This window comes from Eretmochelys imbricata, chromosome 2 (assembly GCF_965152235.1).
Source record: "Eretmochelys imbricata isolate rEreImb1 chromosome 2, rEreImb1.hap1, whole genome shotgun sequence".
Lineage (NCBI taxonomy): Eukaryota > Metazoa > Chordata > Testudines > Cheloniidae > Eretmochelys > Eretmochelys imbricata.
The window spans coordinates 89,571,335-89,592,028 of NC_135573.1; the positions used below are offsets into that span (position 1 = coordinate 89,571,335).

Genomic DNA, 20,694 nt, shown 5'->3' on the forward strand with positions numbered 1-20,694 from the left:
AAGCAGTTTTTGATCCATGAGAAAACATTTCACTCCATGACTACTTAGTTTCATCAACAGTCTCTCTCATGAGGGACTTTATCAAGGGTATTTTGAAAGTCAAAATAAATTGTGTTTATTGTACCTCCTTTTGTTGTTGTTGTTGACTCTCTCAGAGAATTTTAGTGCACTAGTGGCCTTTATAAAAGCCATGCTTGTTTGTCAACATCGCAGTGTGCAGACATCTAGAGGTTTCATAAATCCATTTTAATTATTTTTTTATCTGGTACTGAAATGAGCCTCACTTATGTGCAATTCCCAGGATAACCATATGCACTTTTTAAAATATAGGTACAATACTGGCATATCATGTCAGTTCTGTAGCACAGAAGATTATTTTAATAGGAAGTGCATATTGTTTGTAGCAACTCAACCTCTTCATTCTTAAATGCCTAGACTCTTGGATGAATACCATCTGGCTTCAGAGAGGTATTGCAATTGTCCTGAAGACAATCTAATCTTCTCTGGGTCAGGATTGTATGTTTCATAATGTTAATTGTGAACTAAAGATGGGCTCCGGTCATAAAGTTTGGATCCAAATCTAAACTCCCCCAAAGTTCAAGAATGTTTAGATCTCAGATTTTAGTGAGGCAAGGGCCCATCTATGAAGTTCAGCTCTATCTAGCAATGTATATGACCCTCATCAATGTAATATCTCAGTGCCTTACAATTATTCATAGATTTTATCCCAGTGACATCCCTGTGACATAGGGAAGTATTATCCTCATGTTTACAGCTGAGGAATTAAAGCATTAGGTAGATTAAGTTTCCAACTTGGTGGGATGTTACTATCCAAGATTTTGGTTTGGGCTAGCTTTACTCTAAACATACAATGGTAATGGATGCATGATTATATCCTGAATTGGCTAAGTTGTATGAGAAAGAGAAAGGGAAAGGGTCACAGAGACAGCTACATAATGAAGCACAAGCAGCCTTGGGCACATTCAGTAAAATTCATCCAAGTGCAGAAATCAGAGAGTTCTATGGTATCTGATTCAGAGGCCTTTTGCTGGCCTTTCCTGCCGGGGTAGCCAATATAAGCAGCCAGACAGAATTCCCTTTTAAAGGAAGAAATGTGTTTGCAATTTTTATTTGGTATTGATTGTGGAGTAGTCAAACTTATGTCAAAGTGGCTGGAGCTTGGGTTAGTCAGACGCTTTACTGGCAATACTCAATATAAATACTAATAAAAACAAACCTAATAATGAAGGATTTGTGTTTAATCAGTTTCCGTTTTTACACTGAATGCTACCTTGATGCCAGGATCTGTGAAGCTTTTATATCAGCAACCACATGTAGGAAGTAGTAGCTCATGAAGACTCTTCTTTGCAGCAGCAGGAAAGCAAAGCATATACTGTCCCAAATAATTCCTGCCTCACCGCTAGGCAATTTACAGTCTCCAGTTTCTTTAGCTTATAAAAACAAACAGAAATCACCAACGTGAGGATTATCATCTTCTTAAATATGTAAGCACATCTCCATTCTGCCCAATGGAAATAAGCCAGAGTTCTGAAAAGCCTTTTTGGGCCTGTAAATCGTTTTTCTTAAGATAACTGAAACGTACAATTCCATCCGATGTATGCTGTATTTTATTTTTTTATATAGGGAGTTACTTTTTGGATGTCACAGAACTAAACCTGGGCTTTGTGGACCCAGAGTGTAAACTCCACCTGCAAAGTTAGCTGGCCTTGGGGAAGCTGGACAGTACTCTGGAGTTATGGGGCATGCAGCCTGTGCATAAGAGCTCTAAAATCAGAGAAGCCAGCTTAGTAGGTTTTGAAGTCCATACTCCAAGTTGGAGTTTCAAAGCTTGCTGCATGAACCATCTTGATTTTTGCAAGCCCCAGAGAGGTTTCTGTTGCCACTCAAAACTTTTGCATAATCAGGGCTGCATTGTATGTAATTTTGTTTGGTGAACTGCCTTTGTATATCCTTTCCCTATTTAGGTCAGAAAAAACAAACGAACAAAAAATTTGAAAAAGAAAACAACAACTTTGCAGCAGAATTCCTAGGCAGAACACAGGTTCAGCCATTAAAATTTCACAGAATTCTATGTTCTACAGTTTTACAGTAGAAACCATTAAAAAAAATCTACATTTGCAAACCACTAGGCACAGACATTACGGTTAAATCTGTGATAAGTTAAGATGTCAGTATTTGTTATCTTTTGCCAAATACTGATTTTTAAAAATGGTTATCACTGTATAAACAGCAGATAGTACTCAGTTTTATGCAGTATTTTAAGTATTTGATCATGTTAGTCTATTTATGTCCTAGACCATACCTAATTTAGTTTGTATTATATAATATTGCTCTCAAGATATCAAATCAGTCAAGAGAAAATAGATTTGTCTGAAATTTTGAAAGGAGCCAACGTAGTTAACCTTTATTTTTATTATATTTTTTATTATTATATATTTATATTTCTATAAATAACCTTTATTTATAGAAAAGCATTGAAAAAAATCTAACTGCACTTACGTTGATGGTATCCTTTAACTGTACAAGCCAAGCTAAATGCTTGAATCAACCAGCAACTGTTTCGAATTAATGACTCAATGTAGCCACATGCTCCTATCTGAAAAGCAAATGAAGAGACTGATACATAAAGTTCAGAAACAAGTGATAAGAATCTAAGCACATCTGTTTATGTCACTGTCACAGTTCCAGGGTGGCTGCATCTGTATGTCCCCCTCTGTGTTCCACTCCACACACTAAACATACCAGGAGTCACCAATCAGTCTTAGGGGGCCTTAGCGGACCAAAGTCTTTTTAGCCTTTCCACCAGGGTTGGGGCTCCCCTGGGACAAAAGGCCTCATCTGTTTGCTGGATCAGAAAGAAGGTACTTTAAAAGCCCTTTCTTTGTCTGTTGGTTTCTGGAAACCCAGCTTGAACCTGTATATGCAAACCACTCCAGGCCGGTGATACTTCTGTAAAGTTACTTAGACTCACTGATTCACCTTTATCACCTTCCATTGTGTTTAGTGTTTGGAGGAGCTGTGGTAACCCTCCTTCGTGGAACAAAACACAATCATACATAACACGCTGATTTATATATATTTAAAATGAAAAATGCCTGTTTTTCTCAGTCCAGCAGTAAAAATGTTCAAAGGTAAGCTACAATTGCCAAAAATACATTTAAAGTTATCTTTTATAACATTTTAAATTATTGGCTTTTCTCAGCTTATCGGAGGCATCATAGGAGTGTTCTTTAACTAATGGTTTAACATTCATAAAAAGAACCCTAATAGTTAAATAAAGCCTTTAAGAGTTAAATATTGACATTTTCAATTGAAACTTAGACCAGAATTAAAGGAAACTAGAAGCTGGTTTGCCATCTCTTGCATCAGGCCCCCTATTCTCAGTGTCAGAAACTACAAAACTTCTTAGCATGATGACTGTCCAGTGGCTCCAAAATGCCAATTATAATTAAACACCATAATGACACAAACACTCTATTCATTGTAGACCTTACAGACTTGTAGTCCTTACAGAGTTCTTACTCACACAAAGCTTCTACAGACTTCAAAAGAGAGCTTTCCCAAGTAAAAATTCAGGATCTGGCTCCTTGAGAATTGCTTCTTACCTTGTGAACTTTCAGACAGTTCGACTGAGCAAAATAGGTACACATTTTCTTACAATATAGAAACCCACAGTAATTTTGGATACTGTATTTACAGTTTCTGAATGAAACATGGAAGACTCTTGCACGCATTCGTACAATTTTGTGATGCTGAAAGGAAGGTTTCAGGACTGCTTAATGACTGCACACTTTTGCAACTAACCCACAACAGCATTCAGCACTGAAGCTATAGATGCAGCCACTTACCGACAGTATGTTTTTCATTGTAATCACAAAGACATTGTACGCAATCAGCCAGTCCCAATAACGTAGAATGCTTCGGATAGGTTTCAGTAACAGATCACCACCAAAGAGCAGGAAATAGAAACAGGCCACCAAGTAACCCATACAAAATATGCTGATCCTTGTAGTTCCCGTGATGAAGATGATAGTAAGCACAAACCAGAAGAGGTAACTAAATATTATCACTTTATACATATCTAAGTAGGATCTGTAACAAGAAGACAGAAACAAGGAAAAAAATTACTAAACTTTTTCTGATCATTTTCCTACACATTTTTGCCCACTACTGACTTAACCCTACAAAGTGCAGAGCACTCTGATCTTGACTCAGCAAAGCTCTTACACACCTGCTTAACTTCAACTCTAAAGCCAATGTAACTTCTCCCATCATGTGCTTGATTCAAGCTTAAGTGCTTTGATGAACAGTGGCAGAGTGCTCAGCACCTTACAGGATCAAGTCCTTTATCATAAAAGGATGGAAAATACATTCTTCACAAACTTCATGATGCCGTGATTTATGTGGCAATGTTATATGCATGTAAAAGACTGTTTGAGCTCATGGCTGAAGAAGTCTGGGTAACTGTTCAGCAAATCTATTTCTAAAACCCACCTGCATGACCTCATTGCAAAGAATTCTATACTTATTGATGACTTCTAGAGAATTCAGTCTGGTGAGAGGCCCCATTTCCAAAGACAGCTGCTAAAAATATCTTTCTTCAATGCAGATCAACTGTAAGAGGTTTGGGGAGGTGTTTTCTGCAGAATGCCAGTGTGTTATAATTTACTGAAAGCTACGCTAAGAGGCCTCAGACAGGACAATCTGAAATCCATCTTGATTGGGAGAAAGGAGGAACAATGCAGTATTTTCAGATTCTTCAAAAATCTTGACTTAATATTCACTTACAAGGAGAACAGAGACTACCATTAGAAAATGTGCAAAAGGCTGTAGGGAGTAGTAGGTATAACTAACCATTTCCAAACCAATGAATTCTTAGTTTCCCTTACTGGAATATTTTGCTTCCAGATGTTCAGGATCAGCTCACACAAGCTGTGAAACCTGCTGTTCCAGGAAACCATGCAGGGAGAGCATGACATGAACATTCACACCTTCTGTGCCAAACTACCTAAGGAGTAAATGAGCCAACTGTACTGTAGATTGCCATGTGAAGAAACCCCTGCTTGACATTCTCATGCCTCACCAGACCTTTCTGGAGCTGTCTTGCTGGTCTATATTTATATATTTTCCCTGCTTAAGTTGCACTCAGGGAGATACTTAATGATAGGTTACAAAAAGGGTCCTTCTGGTTTACTTCTTGTAAGTAATAAGACCATTGGGACTAAATAGGACTAAACTGCAGTCAAAATTTTATAGACGTTGTTGGGTTTTGTGCGATAAAACACAAAACAACAAATTGTTTATAAGTTTTGCAGGAGAATAAGTAAACGGGGGGCCCCAATTGAACAGGTCTTCAGGGGCCCCTGGATGTGACTGAAATGGCACTGTCTGTGCTTCTGCTGAAAAAGATGTACTGTTGTGTTGCTGTTCCTTTACATAATAATTATTGACGTGTGGGATGTCTGGGAAGAGATCTGCTTCCTGACACTACTTTTATCATCCAATATTTGAGAAGCCTTGTCCCATTGTGCTTACATATTCTGTATCAGCATTTTTGAGAAAAGCTAAAGAGGAAAAAAAACTGAAGCTGAAAAGAAATCTCTCAAAAAAGATCTAATCAAAAGCATTTTTCTACATTTTTTACCGACTTAGGCTATAAGCCTCAAGGGTTCTGTCTGGATGCAATCACCTCCAAACTTCAGGTATATCTGGGGTTTTCATTCAATCAGAGGCTTGCAACAAAGTTCAGTTCTGGAGCAAAACATCCACACAGAGTTTGGGAGGCATTTGGATTAGGAGGCTGGTTTTAGAATAATCTTTTTTTAAAATTTAAATTATGCCTGGATTAAATAGACTACATAACAGTACAAAGCACATATTACACACTCATGCATTTTTTTTCTCATTTTTGAATATGTAAATAATTCAGTGCACCTTAATATTCTTACCTTAACATTCTTACTCCAAAGGAGGAGAAAAACAAGAGCTGGGCTGGGGGTGCAGGCTCTGGGGTGCAGCCAGGGTTGAGGAGTTTGGGGTGCAGGAAGGGGCTCCAGGTTTGGGGGGGCTCAGGGCTGGGGCAGGGGATTTGGGCACAGGGTTGGGGCGTGGGTTTACCTCGGGCGGCACCAGGTCAGCGGTGCAGTGGGGGTGCTAAGAGAGGCTTCCCGCCTGTCCTGGCACTGCAGACCACACTGTGTCCGAGAAGCAGCCAGCAGAAGGTCTAGCTTCGCGTGACTCTCACCTGCAGGCACCCCCCCATACCCAGCTCCCATTGGCCAGGAACCAGCCAATGGGACCTTGGAGCCAGTGCTCGGGGCAGGGGCAGTGCGCGGAGCCCTGGGGCCCCCCTGCCTAGGAGCCAGACCTGTTGCTGGCCACTTCTGGGGGGCACAGCGTGGTGTCAGAACAGGTAGGGAGTAGCCTGCCTTAGCTGGGCAGCACTGCCGCTGGGACTTTTAATGGTCTGGTTGGTGGTGCTGACCAGAGCCGCTGCGACCCAGCGCCTTGCATTCCACGACCCAGTACTGGGTCGCGATCCGCAGTTTGAAAACCATTGTTTTACACCACAGGGGATTGTTATTTATGCCTCTTAATGTTTAACAAGAGGTTCCAATATTGTCAAATCTGCTGTGAGGCGAAAAACAATGAGCTGCAAAGAGACTGATCTACGTTAAAATCTGCTCCAGATAGTCTGAATGACTATGTGATGTTGCGGCTTAGCTGCTGGCATCCTGGTGCCAAGACTTCTCAGCATGACGACACCGGTCAGCATCAATATTATAGCATCATCCCCTTTGAAACAAGGATGCTATTGCCCAATTAGTACTTTGGAGCTTCAAGCAAGGTTACCAGCTCTGTTGATAACTCAGCCAAAGGTTCTGAGTCTATTATAGGAGTGGGTGGGAGAGGTTCTGTGTGGCCTGTGAAGTGCAGGGGGTCAGACTAGATGATCACAATGGTTTTTTCTGGCCTCAGAGTCTATGATACACCAGTCAGACTCTTCTGCACCCACTAAGGACGGCCAAGATGTTGGTGTCCTGTAGCAGTAACTGATGTCTCAATGCTTCTTCAGGCTAATGGAATTGTCTCTCTCTTTTGCCCCCTTTCCCACATCATTCTCCTGCTTCCCTCTCCATGTTCTCAGCTCTCCCCTCCCCATCTCTCTTGCTGCCTCTCACTCAGGTCACCCCCCGTATCTCTTTATGTTTCCTGACCAGTCTCTTGTTCCATAGGCACATGTGTATATTTACCTACGCCCAAGACTTTCACGTCAGAGTCTCCTACCCCTCATATCGTCCCTCTCTGGCCCTATTCTAATGCACCCCGATGTTTCCTTGCATCCCTGTCAATCTCCTTTTCTGCCCTCCATATGGCTCTATCCACCAGTCTTCTTCCTGAACCCCACATTCTCCTCCTTTTTCCTACTGAACCCTGCAGTCCCCTTCACTCTGCTGAACGCTGATTTGTTGATTTTCCCTTTGCCTTTAGCTATATTAGCACTTTCAAAAATAAGCTTTATTTGTATTGGATTATCCATGTTTTCTTCCAGGATATGCAAGAAAAATTAATTGGACCTAGTTCATAAGATCTCTTCAGGGCCTTTCCTACATTTAATGGTATTTTTTCTTCTCCTGTTTTTCAAGTTCATCTCCTCTATCAGTAAGTTCCTTTTTTCCTGTCTCCACCTGCTTTAGACCATAAATCCAAAGTTGCACTGGTTGTTAAAACCCTTTTTATTAGCAACAAAATGTTTATTTCATGCAAGTCTGAGCTGAAGTCTGTAATGATGATTTGCAGATCCTCTGTCATTAACCTAAGTCAGAATATGTGTGGTTCCAAAGAATGCATTACATCTGCCTATGAGAGTGGTCTGCTGCTTCACCTGCTGTTGTCTCCTTGGTTGCAGGCGTTACAGGGGCCAGCTCTGTGTTAGATGCTGGTATTAGGTCCTGGTGTTAGGGGCTAAAATATTTTGATATCTCCGTATTTTTTCTGTCCATTTCTAGGTTCTTTCACAGGAGTTCTTCTAAATTGGGATTTTCCCACATCACAAGCAGTGGGAACAGAGATCCGCCTGTAAAGCCATCTTGGCTTTGCCTCTAGAAAGTCCCTACTTTTTATTCTTTGGCTTTGCTTTGTTTTTTAAAATTTCTTCACTTGTGGTTTCCTGCAGGCTTAGTTGTGCATCCCCTGAGAAATCTGGGGGTGGAGTGAAATCTGGACTTTCAGAAAATCTCTTCCTTCAGATTCATTTGTCACTGTTGATCTCAAGTACTTTTCCAGAAACAGGAAAGTTAAGTAATTGGTTTGGTTACAAGTTCTTTTTTCCAATTGTTCCTACTGTAATAAAAGGCCTTTTAGCAATGCCTACTGGAACAGTTACTGTCTCCTCAGAGGAGAAAAATCAGAAGAAAATCTTCAGGTTGTTACGTAAGATTTTTGCTATGTGACACTTTATGGACAGCAATGAGAGATATTTGACTAAAACCTCATATACAATGCTTTGGAAATGTGAAATGCCCCAACAGAGAGGACATGGGCCAAATTCAGCCCTGGTGTTAAGCTAGTTTACATAGGCACTCAAGTCAATATAGTTTTATTTAGATTGTAAAACCTAATTTAGAGTGCAAGCTCCTTGGGGCAGGGACTGTGTCTGCTATTTGTTCTATAAGGCAACTAACACATTTCTGGGTTCAAGAAAATAAACACATACTGATACACTGGGCATAATCTGATCCTACACTTACAAAATAAGGGAATTAAGGGAAAATTACTCAACAGCAATTCTCTTTTCCCTAGTCCTCTCTTCTTCCTTTCTAAACAGCAAATCCAAAACAAGGAAGCCTGTGGCTTTACCAACCAGAAGTAAGAAGACAAAAGATTAGTCAAATCCAAGACTTCCAGAACAAAGACATATATAATAAGATCAAAGAAAAACTACACCAAGCAGCACTTCTTGAGGGGAGCAGAAGAGATGTAGCACAGGAAAAGAGGACTACAACAAACAGAATTACTGGTGAGTAATCTTCCCTTGATGTATGTCCTCCTTCTCCTAGTCTACCCAGCAACAATTACAATTAGCAAATATCACAAGCTAGGCCTTTGGAGGGAGGGGAGGAGGGCTAGGAACTTATTATATATAACTACTCTCGGAGAATCTAATGCAAAGTAACATTAATAAACAAGTACAGATCAATCTGGTAGTTCAAGAGGAAGTTATGAGGAAATGAACAGGTGGCCACCTTATAAATTTCAGAAGCAGATGCTTTTGCACTCTGAATCAATGAAATTGGCTACTGCAGAATGGAATTTAATAATTTTGCATATAGCCATTTGGTTAATGGCATACAGTCTTGAACAAATCAGTCGTAGTCAGAGAAGTGATTGTAAAAATGGCATCTTGTCATGACACTGAACTCTTGATGGATTTCTGTTTAGAAAGACAGAAACTGTTAACTTTTACAAAACTCTGAGTGAGAGATCAGTACAATTCCAGAACTTGCTTTGCACACTGAAAGACACTTTCTCTGATACAGCAAAGGAGGACTGGGACACAGCACAGGTAAACAAAAGGCTAATTAAAATAAAACTGCCTGAGTTTTGAACTGGACTCAGTGAGCATATGAAAATTCAAGTACAGGTCCATTACAGAACATGGGAACGGGAATGCACATTCAACTTCTTTTGGAACTTGAATGGGGGGAAAGTATTTCAAATCTAGGGATCAAGGACAGAAGTTGACTGCCTCTGAGCATGACTCAGTCACTAAACTCCTTGGAAAAACCTTTAGCAGTCTATCTGCCTTGCTCAATCTCCACACGGTCAGTGTAAGCATTCCGGGCTGAAGAACAGGATCAAACCTTCAATGCAGTCGTATAGGGCATTTCTAGGAATGCATTGCAATCACAGATTTAGGTTCTAAAACCAAGGGTGGTTGGACTGCAGGGGCCAACACTCTTTCATGAATGTTCTTTTCTCCAGAATCAGAGGTAGGATCCCATGAAAATATATCATGTCCCCAGAGTCTTAGACTCAAATGATCATGAGCAGGAAGGAGAGAGTTTTGCTGATAGGGTGGAGCTAAGCTATTCAAATAGGTGTCCCAGATTATAGTAAATGTCCTGAAACACATGGAGGTCCAAGCTCCTCTTGGTAGGGACCATTACTATTCTTGTTATTAATAGATAGCTCATGCTGAACCAATCCACCATGATGCTCTCCTTCCTTTAGAGGTTCACTTGCTCAGAAAGAGGGAAGAAGAGAATCTATCTAGGAAGTCGGCCAGGAGGCTTTAGAAAAGATTTGAAAACTTCCAGTTTGCATGGCAGGTGTAATGTAGCTATAAGGAATATGACTCTGTTCTGCTTCAGAATAAACGGTCAGCTAAACTACAATTCAGAATCTTTATTACTAGTGATGACACACCAGTGAGGAAGGACACAGCTTGATCTTTAGATCTCAGAGTGAATTTGCAATACTGACAGCTAGAAAAATCATCTCTCTGACTTGTGAGCTGAGCATATTTTACATGGAAATCTTATAGGGAGAAAAACTGGCATGATATTATGTCATTTTTACAGTCACTTCTTTGACTATGACTGATTTAAGTAAATCTAATTTGTTTAGTTTTAGGGCTTATTCTAATTTCTCAGTGATACTAGAAAAAAGGACCTCCTCATTCTGCTCATCAGCATGCGCTGTCTTCCTGTAGTCAGTGGGACCTGCTACTTTCAAAACTTCTGAAGACCAGGCACTAGCTCACTTTAGATTAAAGGAAGATAAGCCCCTCGTTCTTGCAAACAACGATGAGACATAGCCAATAGATATGCGTCAAGGTTACCTGAACGCCTCTCAAAATGCTTGGCTCTATTATCTTAAAGAGAGGAACTTTTATCAAATACAAGAGTTTTCTCAGTCCAACTAACATGCTGTTACTCCAGTCTATGAACAATGAACAATTCAAAACTCAGAATCTCTAAATATGGCTAAACCAGTTGATATTTTAGTCTCAGAGTCTCCATGTAGTGTATACCCTGGTAAAATATAGTAACCAACGTGAAAGTCATGAGATTGCTGTTGCTTATTTGGTCCCTGAGTTTTCTAACAAGTTTCCTTTTCTTGTTCCTTTTTCTGCCTTATTTTTCATTTTATTTTCTACACAACATGAGTCTCTGCACAACAGATCTACACAACATAAATGCATCAAATATAAAAGGCACATACATTTCCATGCTTAACCAGAACAAATATAGTCACAAACTTGCGTGTCCACCCTAACACAATTAAACAGATTGTTTCTCTGGATTTTCTGTTTTTCATATCCAATACTTTCCAGCGACAACATTGCCACCCCATAAATGTGAGCAGCAAACCTTTTCTGAAAAGGCTGTATACTGTTAATTACCTATATAAGAGTCTATTTTCTCATCACATCCCAAATACCGCCTTTGAATATACATAGAGTGACCTAGGACTTCAAGGAATTTTACATATGACTCAAAAGGGAGAATTTGGTCCTAAAGTTTATGGAAAGGCAGCAGTCCAGTTAAGGTTGAGGTTTATTTCCCAATAAAAGTCTGATTTTGTCTCCTATCCAAAAATCTTCAGAGTACATTCTTTGTGCTGCAGGTTCTTCATATTTTGCCAGCAGACAATTTCTCCCATATTTCTGGGATTCGAACAAGTTATTCTCGATTTAGATAAAAATAAGTCAATCATTACTTTTTGAAAATCTGCTAAAACCAGCTTTTCCGAAAAAAGCTAAAATGAAATTTATTTGAAAGAGCTTGACGAGTTGCAGTGCAAAGGACTGATGTTATGATGGGAAAAGGTGCAGTTGGGTAGTTATTCCCTGGAGTGATAAGCATGTCCACCAGACTCCTGTGGACATTAAAAAAAAATGCCAAGCGAAGTGAGTCTTTAGCCCTTTTATTTCTGAAGAGAACTTTTAAATGTAGATTCATTGACACTAGTCACAGTGATTTTTCTGACCCAAATCAGGAAAATCACAACATGTTCGCACTGTCCCCTGGCATTCTCACCAGTGATGCTCTTGCCCGGAACCCCTAACTCAATGACAGCTTGGAACCATCTTCATCTCCGGTGCACTCTCCTCAAATATGAGCTCAGAGCTAAAGTGGATGTGGCAGCTGTGGCAACAAGTGGAAGTTAATATTCTTCCTGTAGTATTGGAGCCAACGCCACTCCCTTCCCTTCATTCCTCCCAATTAAGCCCCACTGTGGCAGACATTTTCTGTAGGTATTTCTGGCTGCTGCTAACACTCCAGGAAATCATCTCCACTTGGTGCAATATCTAGTAGGGAGATGGTGGCACCAGGCCTCACCCTGCTATCAACAGTTGCCTGTTCTCAATGGCAGCAGAGCGCATCAAGTGCTATAATCTCCGAATAAGCATGTCGGCTGAATGCATTTCAGTGAGTTCACCTTCAAAGCTATTCATGGCTTTGGCCACAGGTTCCAGTAGAAACAATAGGATTCATTTAAAGATTTTATGAAGGGATTGCAATTACAATGAGTGTCTGGTGAAATAATAACTGTTTATCAATTAAAAACAGCTTTCCACTCTGCTCCCTCTCAGCCATCTGAGCATAACATGCTTTCTGAGTCACAACAAACATCTAGGGGGCAAAACATAGATGCTAATGAAGTTTCCCCCATAGATATTCTTGTAAATATTGCACCAAACCTTCAGAAATGCATCAGGCTAGATGGCCAGCTGTGCTGAGCTTACACACGCAGCAGTTGAGGAGCAGGGAGAAGATGGCTCCAGGATTATGAGCTGCTCTAATTTTCAACAGCTGAAGTCGTTACATAAGAGCTGCTCCATCTGCCAAAGATTGGCTGGTGCAGTGTGTTTCTGGCTCCACCTCTTTTTTTTACCCCACACCACCAAAACAGACCTCCAAAGTCCATGGGTGGCAAGGGGGTGTCATGCAGGGGAAATCCTCAGCTGTCCATATGAGACAGCTTTATGTCCTCTTATTTGGGTTGAGTGAAGAATCTTCTTCTTTTCCAGAGAAGATTTTTGTTTGTTTAAATAGTGTATGACCTTCTTCAATTTTGAGCAAAGCAGCAAGACGTAATTAACTGATAAATACATTTGTGGTATTAAAGAGATACAGAGACAGGGCCAGACTAACTCGGTCTCGCACAAGTGCATGGGGCAGAGAAGACAAGGAATAGATCAGGTGTACCACCATGTACTCACCAGGAAACCTAGGGAAGGATTTTGCTCCTTCAGGCACAATCCCTCCTTGAACTCCACCTGCAATGCTGTTGATCTGTACCTTCCGCATGGCACCATCGAGACCACCATTAGTGGGCCAGCTACACCGAGATATTCAGAAACATGCTCACCTGTGTTGGAAAGAGCCTCCTAGGTAGTACCATATACTCTTTCCAGCTATTTCTTATGGAAGATAAATAACTTACTGCTGCACAAGTTGCATGTTGTAAAATGGGAAAAATTAAGACAGATCTCAATAGAGTTGGAAGCCAAAATTCAAACACTCTTCTATTACAGATACCTTCAAAACAGAGAATTTTAAAAAGAAGATACATTGTAATTTCAAAATATTCGAGACCCGACATTACCGGCAGTGAATGAAGTCGGGAACTGGGTTGTGCTGGCTAAATGACGCTGCATCAAGGTTCATGCAAATTTCCACATTGTCCCCAGCCATGATTCGTACAGCAGCCTTATTTTCATCCTCAAACATTTGTCTTTGTAAGGATGCACAGAGCAGCAACATGAAATCGTCTGGAAAAATGAAGATATCACCTTGAGAACTTCAGCCATTATCTCAGTTCTATGGTGTGGAATGCTGAATGCTATTGGTGAAATGTTATCATCTAATCACAGCACAGTAGTTCTTACAATGATCCCTGGGAGATTGCATTATCTATGATGCACTGTAATACAAGTTTGACATTTGTTGCTACATTTCATTTTCACCTGATTATTCCACTTCCATGATTTTTTCTGAGAAGGAGATTAAAGGGAGGAAACAGAATTCATCATTTTTTATTCAGCTTTATTAAAGAAAAATGAGAATGTACCAGTTGCATAAATTACTGAACATTTGAATTCACTGATTTGATAAAAACACAATTACTGTTCAATGTACTGTGTTGGTATAATGCCTAGCACAATGTGGTCCTGCTCCATGAATAAGGCCTCTAGGATCTAAGTAATAAATATAATAATAATGCCCTGTATTGCTGCTTCTTCGAAACAAATAAAACCTTTGTATTATACTTTTGCATGATTTGAAACCAAAGAAAAGTAAACAACTTTCATAGCCTGTGCTAAAATACTTACAGACAAGAAAAATAGGATTTGGTCTTTCAATGAAGTCTGGAAAGTATAACCACTTTATGATGTTGGAGTTGAAGTTGGCATTAAGGCTTCTCCATGGATAGTCTACAATAAAAGGAAGCACGCAAAAATGTAATCAATAGTTTATAACAATTACTTCATTTTCTTTAAAGTATCTGTCAGTTTTCCAGCAGTTTCCTGTAAGAGCAAATGACCATAAAAGGTAAGTGACCCTACCTTTACAAGGAGCAGGTGGAATGCCAATACAAATGAAATACTGGAATATAATGGTGCATGCCAGAAAACAGCAGTACTTTGGCCAGATCTCTGCAATAGCTTTTCTTCTACGTCGATATAATACAGCAATTAACCAGAAGGCATGAATCATGGCAAAGAAATCCATTCGTTGACCAATTACATTAACTGACAGTAGGAAACAGGTCTGTGGAAGAAGTAAAGAAAAATATGCAGCACTTAGAACCCCTGAGATGGTCAGGGCAGATATAATAAATTAGCTTTTCAATCTGATTCTTGGAAACTTGATGTAGCTGAGTGTAGCTCTTCACATACTAAGCCTCTGACATGGTTAATAGTCCTCCACCACCCCACACTTTGTGTAATTTTCTATCATCACTGACTATCTCAATGCAACTGTAAAGCAAGTTTCCATTTCACGCTACTAAAAAGATAGAAAATGGCCAGAATGTAGTCATGATAAAGCCTAGATTGAAAATGCTTAATTGTTGCCAAGCAATGCATGTTACATAGACATATATTTTGATACTACTTACAGATGTTAAAAGAATGAACTCATAAAGAAAAATAATAACTGGAGGGCATCCTCAGGTGGGAACCACATAAAAAGAATAAGCTTTGTGACAATGTAACTTTTGTTTACTATAGACAAACAGCTCAATTGTTCTGAAGTGGTTCACCATTATTTTTGAAGCTCTTTTTCCCAGGGTAGTTTCTACTCTCTGGTTGCACTTAAAACAGTGCCTTTAGGTGATGCTATGATGCAACACTTTGTTTTAGAACTCAGTGAATAATTCATAGTGAATCATTTAGTCAATGAATTTCATCATTTCTCTCTCCAGGAACTGCTCTCAAACAGTGATGGTCTCAATTTTTGTGGCTAACTAATTTTGGTGAATTGCTCCCAAGGATTGCTTGTTAACCATTCATTACATTGACTATTTGGAATTTGAGAGAGATGTTGGTTAGTTCTGATTAGACTCATAGGCACACAGTAACTTATAATTGGGTTTCCACTGCAAATAGTTATGCACATGAGCTGAAAACTTGCTTTCTGCAGGTATTCTCTAAAGTTTGCTTAAAACTTGCCTTTTACACAAACATTCTTGCCACTACACTAATTTTCTTCATTTGAATATTAATGAAAATTGAACACAAAAGGGTGTGAACATAGCTGAAGCAAATTCACTGTTCTATTCAAGCAAATATTTATAAGTGTTTTATGAGGTATTTACTCAGCATTACTTTATTTTCAAGATGGATTAAATTTTGCTTTGTCTGTATGAGTTGGTGCCAGACTGGCAGGGAAGGGAAGGCAGAGGGAAGGTGGGAGCTAGACAGAGATGCAGGCCAAACAAGAGATACAGAAGGAGGAAGGAGAGTTGTCTAACCTCAGATCTGCCCTACCCCTTTACCCGTGCTGTGGCTGGCAAAGCAGAGCAACTTTATCCATGGAATACAGCATTGGCCTGAGACTCAGGAGCTCAGGTTCTACTTCCAGATCTGCCACTGACCTGCCACGTGACCTTGGGAAAATCACTTCCCCTGTATCTTTCCCTGCTCATGCTTTGTCTATCTTGTCTATTTAAGTAGTAAGCTCTTGAAGCCAAGAAGCACAGTGCGGAACCAAGCTTCTTGGATCTACCAAAATATAAATAATACTAAAATAAAGAGTGACTTCTTTCTTTTCCCAGATCCTGCAACAGTCCAGAGTGCAGCAGGTGCAAGAACAGCTAACATGTACTTAGCCATAGACAGTAGCCTGCCAGCTGCCGCTTTTCTCCTCTGCTCCCATGGTACTCAACTCAGTTGTGGGTGACATCAGTGGATGCCCCTTGCCAATCCCTCCCTGAATAGCACACAGCCTTCCCTTTTGGTGAATTAGAAACAGAGCACAGGAATGAGAAACAAGTATATTGAAAAGAAAAGAGAAAAACAAGAGAAAAAGCATGGGGAGGGGAAGATGGAGAGGGGGAAGAGATGGTGGTAACTGTGCCCAGACAACTCTGGCCCTAGTGAGAGTAGCAGATGAGGAAGCAGCAGGTTGTCAGTACATCTCTAACTGGGACCAACAAAACAAAACAACACCAGGTTGGGAATCATTGTCTTAACCACATGAATATGTTATTTACCTCCAACCCAAACTTGTAGAAGAAGTAGTTTATGAAATACTTGGCACAGTTTACGAGTCCATCATCCAAATGTAATCTTGTAATGTCATGGAAAATGGTTTTAGTCACAGGTGCAGTAAGATTATTTCGACATCTGTAGTACTCCTGATGCCGGTAAATTGTAACTTCAAAGGCCAGAATAGCCAGCATCAGTAAGTTATTCTACAAAAGAAGCAATAAAAAGAAGATAAAATCAAAACTGAAATATGAGGAATTGGAAATATTTTCTGAGAAGCATAATCAATGAATATTCTAGTGGATGTTATTGTTAAATATTGCTGCAGTACCAAAGTGTTCTGGGATTCAATTTCAAAATGGGAAGTTTACTTGAGTCATAAAATGCATCAAGGGTTTACCAATTCCACAATTTCTGTTCCTCCCTCTGGAGGGGGTAGAGAGACCTACTGTTCCTCACTGCAGGTGTCTTGACAACTGAGACTCTGAATTCATACTCGAATACCTGCAAGGCCACTGACTTCTGTTCTCACCAACGAAACAATGGAAGTGCTTGATAGAGTTCTTTTGGTGTTGTTTTCATAACCCTAATTTATGTGGGCTGTTCACTTTGCCTGTGTTGGTGCAAGAGGGAACAGCAGCACTATTAAGTACTGCCAGACAGTATCTTTTATGTGATAAAAGACCAGAAACTGTGCATCTGTCCCAAATTTTGGCCTTGTCTTGCTGAAATCACATGAAGATAGGAAGCAGAGAACCTGAAATGGGCTGGGTCAGCACTGAGAAAGTTACCCTCTGCAGAAGGGTGTAGTTCTAATTTCAACTAATCTGATGACTGTGTTCAGAACGAACATAAATCTGCAGGCCAATGAAGGTACCATACAGGTAGGTGAAGTAAGTCACTGATTGTTTTTTTTAATTCAGGAGGAGTCACAAGTGATCATTAAACCTGTGATATAATCTAAATGTGCAGTGACTCAACTATGATTTTTTCAGCCATTTTCCATGCAGAACTTCTTATCCTAAATCGTTAAGTAAAGGACTTCAGACACTCTCTAATCCTAAGGGAGTCATGCAGGATAGCCTTCGGGTGCTGACATAGAGTAAAACTAAGAAATGTTTAATCCAAATGAAAGTAACAAAACACACCCTGCCTGCATTAAACAGAACAAAAACTAGAATAAAGACAGGATTATTGCTGTTTCCCCTCCCCCTACCCCCACCTCCCAAAAAATCCACAACATTTTTCCCAAGTTGTTTCTAAGGGATAAAAGTTTTAAAAAAATAATTGCAGGTAAAATGTGCTGGCAGCCAGAGACAATTATCCAGATCGAACATTTATCTTAGATCTTATAATATCTGAAGTGGATGTATGTTGTTACTTCTTACAAATCTTGTAAGTCAAATTTCTTGACATTCTTTTAATCCATAGTAGCGCAAGAAAGCTATGGTTCCCTGTGCATTTTATCTGAATTATTGCATGGAATTTCCTTGAGTTAGGGGCTTAGCAGGGCACTTGCCCCCTAACCGTACATCACATTTGTGCGCGGGGGGGTGGGGGCACATGATCCATTTCAAGGGTATTGAAAAGTTCATCGGGAGTAAGAGGCAGTCAGTCTAAACACAGAAAAATGTAGAGCAGTTACCCTTAAGTATACAAGCAGGGGATAAGACTTCCTTAATCCAACCCACTCTGTAGGATCAATGGGTGCGCTGTAGAGAAGCGACGTCTTCAGTTCTTCACTGCCTATGTCAGTTTCATTTTCTGTAGGCTAAAACGCAAACAACGATAAGTTCTTTCGTTAGAATCTCTTTGGAGCCACTGGGGGCAGGAATCATGATGGCTCAGCAGAAACACATCAGCTGAACCGCAGCTTTGAACACTTCACATGCTTCCTTTGGCTCTGTCCTTTCACTGAAGTACCTAGCAATTAAACTCTTAATATGCACTACTACTCACCATTGTACAGTTACTGGAAAAGGTGCTAGGGTCAATAGATGTGAGCTGATATAACATTTTGCAGACGATAATCACACATGTCCAAACAGTGCAGACACTTGATGCCAATGGGCGGAATTGAGCATATGGCAAAGCAAGAGCCCAGGCAATCAAAAACACAAAGTTAAACAGAGACACCTGAAAACACAAAACAGAAATTACACAGAGCAGCCAGATGACCAGGCACCTTAACGTGACCTTTTACACCTACAATACCTCACACACAACAGTCACTGAAAAATCCTTCAAAACAAAGGGCCGAAAACAAGATCTAAGAAAAGTAATGAAATAAACATTTAAAACAGCTCTCGATGTGATGCTAGACATGGATGTCACTGAAACTCAACAGCAGTTAGTGGCTAGTGGAAAACATAGTAATCAATTAGGTTGGAAACAATTCTAACTTCAAAATACTATTAGCACCACTAACCCACACAGTGGCATGCTCACTCTACAAGTACGGTTTTAAATAAAAAGGGCCAAACCTGTGGCCCTGCTTTTTTTTGCAGCAACAAGGTGTACACAGTGGACTGTTCGGGTTGGTAGAAAGGTTGATTTTTGTGGTAGGGGACTCTCACAAATTATTTTCTAGGCACACTAGAGTTCTCCCTCTCATCTGAAGGGGCTGCTGGTGGGATGGAGAAAGACAGAGGGACTATGACTTTGGCTCCCAAAAAATTAAACAAAAACCGTAGTATCTTCATTGGTGGAGAGGACTGGAGATTTGCTGTGTGAGAGGGGTCCCCATTCCCAACTGATGACTTTAATTTAAGATGGGACTTCAGGGTTTGATTAGGCACCAGCATCTGGAGAGCCCAGCTGGACCATGGAACCGCAGTTAAGCCTGCACCTAAGAAGTAGGTTGGAATGAGGTTTGGCCCAAGTGTTTGCTGTGGAGCCAAGAAGCGTCAATAGAAGGATGAGATTTTGTCAGCACGGGTTTTACTTGCCTCTTTCACTGTGACCCAGATGATGTATGAAGAAACAATTTTGATAATATGCAGCTCCAAAAGCCACCACACAAAAACTTGCAGTTTATGAAAATATTCCAGAAATTTCAAGAATAGCACTGTGAGGCGGTCGATCACCAGGTGCCACTTATTCTTTAAATCTGCAAAGACAAACCCAACGGAGTCACTGAAAAACTCTCTAGTAAGATAGGATTTTTTCCGCTCAGCCCCAAAACAAGAGACATTAAGGTGAGTAAAATCAGCTCTGACTTTCAATGGTGGATTAAGACAAAATGGGGCCTACCACAACAACAAATCAAAGACTACCCACTACAAAAGTACTTGTGGCACTGACTGTGCATCCAATGGCCCCTGCAGACCCAGGGCCTGGATCTGTGAATCTGTGAATCCATGGATCCCTGCCTTAATCCACCCATTGATCTTGTAGAACTAAATCAGTTTAGTTTGATTATATTTAGTGGATATGGTCCTATTTTGTTCAGAAAAGTGTAAACATGAAAGTAATTCACAGAGGATATTTCTTCCTAGCAAATCTTTATGTCAGCTTTGAGCAGAAACACATTCCAACCCTGAAAATGGTATTGCTGAGAGTGACAATGTGGAAATGGAAAAGACTGCCTGACGCTAGCATATGGCCGAACACTGCTTTCTAAAAGCTGAATATGCCACTGAGATGATTAAAAACATGTTCACAAGTCTCTCAGATGTTTACACAGTCCTCTGGGAAGAGCAATATACTGTAATAGAGTCTGCAAACCCTCCTGCAAGTTTTGCTTGAAATACAACTTTTTAGTTACCTTCATTGTACACTTAGCATTAGTACTGCTCTGTTTCATACACATAACACACTACATCGTAGAATACCATATTTTGCTAACCAATAAATGAAGGACTTGATGAAAAAACAGAGGTAGAATCACAGATGTACTTTGTTCATTTATTTTGACAAATGTAATTTGCAGGGAGGAGCCAGTCACGGAT

The 20,694-nt window shown here is 40.1% G+C and overlaps 1 protein-coding gene across 1 annotated transcript in view; it reads right to left on the reverse strand.

Annotated features, from left to right (window-relative positions):
* PIEZO2 (piezo type mechanosensitive ion channel component 2) overlaps window positions 1-20,694 on the reverse strand; it is a 454,981-nt gene that overhangs the window by 71,602 nt on the left and 362,685 nt on the right. The window contains exons 21-30 of the mRNA XM_077808692.1: window positions 19,693-19,853; window positions 18,704-18,880; window positions 18,390-18,515; window positions 16,750-16,950; window positions 14,600-14,804; window positions 14,366-14,467; window positions 13,639-13,804; window positions 3,870-4,113; window positions 2,521-2,617; window positions 1,292-1,451 (exon numbers count right to left, since the gene is read on the reverse strand). Coding sequence (XP_077664818.1) covers window positions 1,292-1,451; window positions 2,521-2,617; window positions 3,870-4,113; window positions 13,639-13,804; window positions 14,366-14,467; window positions 14,600-14,804; window positions 16,750-16,950; window positions 18,390-18,515; window positions 18,704-18,880; window positions 19,693-19,853 — 1,639 coding nt within the window. The remainder of the gene's footprint in view (window positions 1-1,291; window positions 1,452-2,520; window positions 2,618-3,869; window positions 4,114-13,638; window positions 13,805-14,365; window positions 14,468-14,599; window positions 14,805-16,749; window positions 16,951-18,389; window positions 18,516-18,703; window positions 18,881-19,692; window positions 19,854-20,694) is intronic.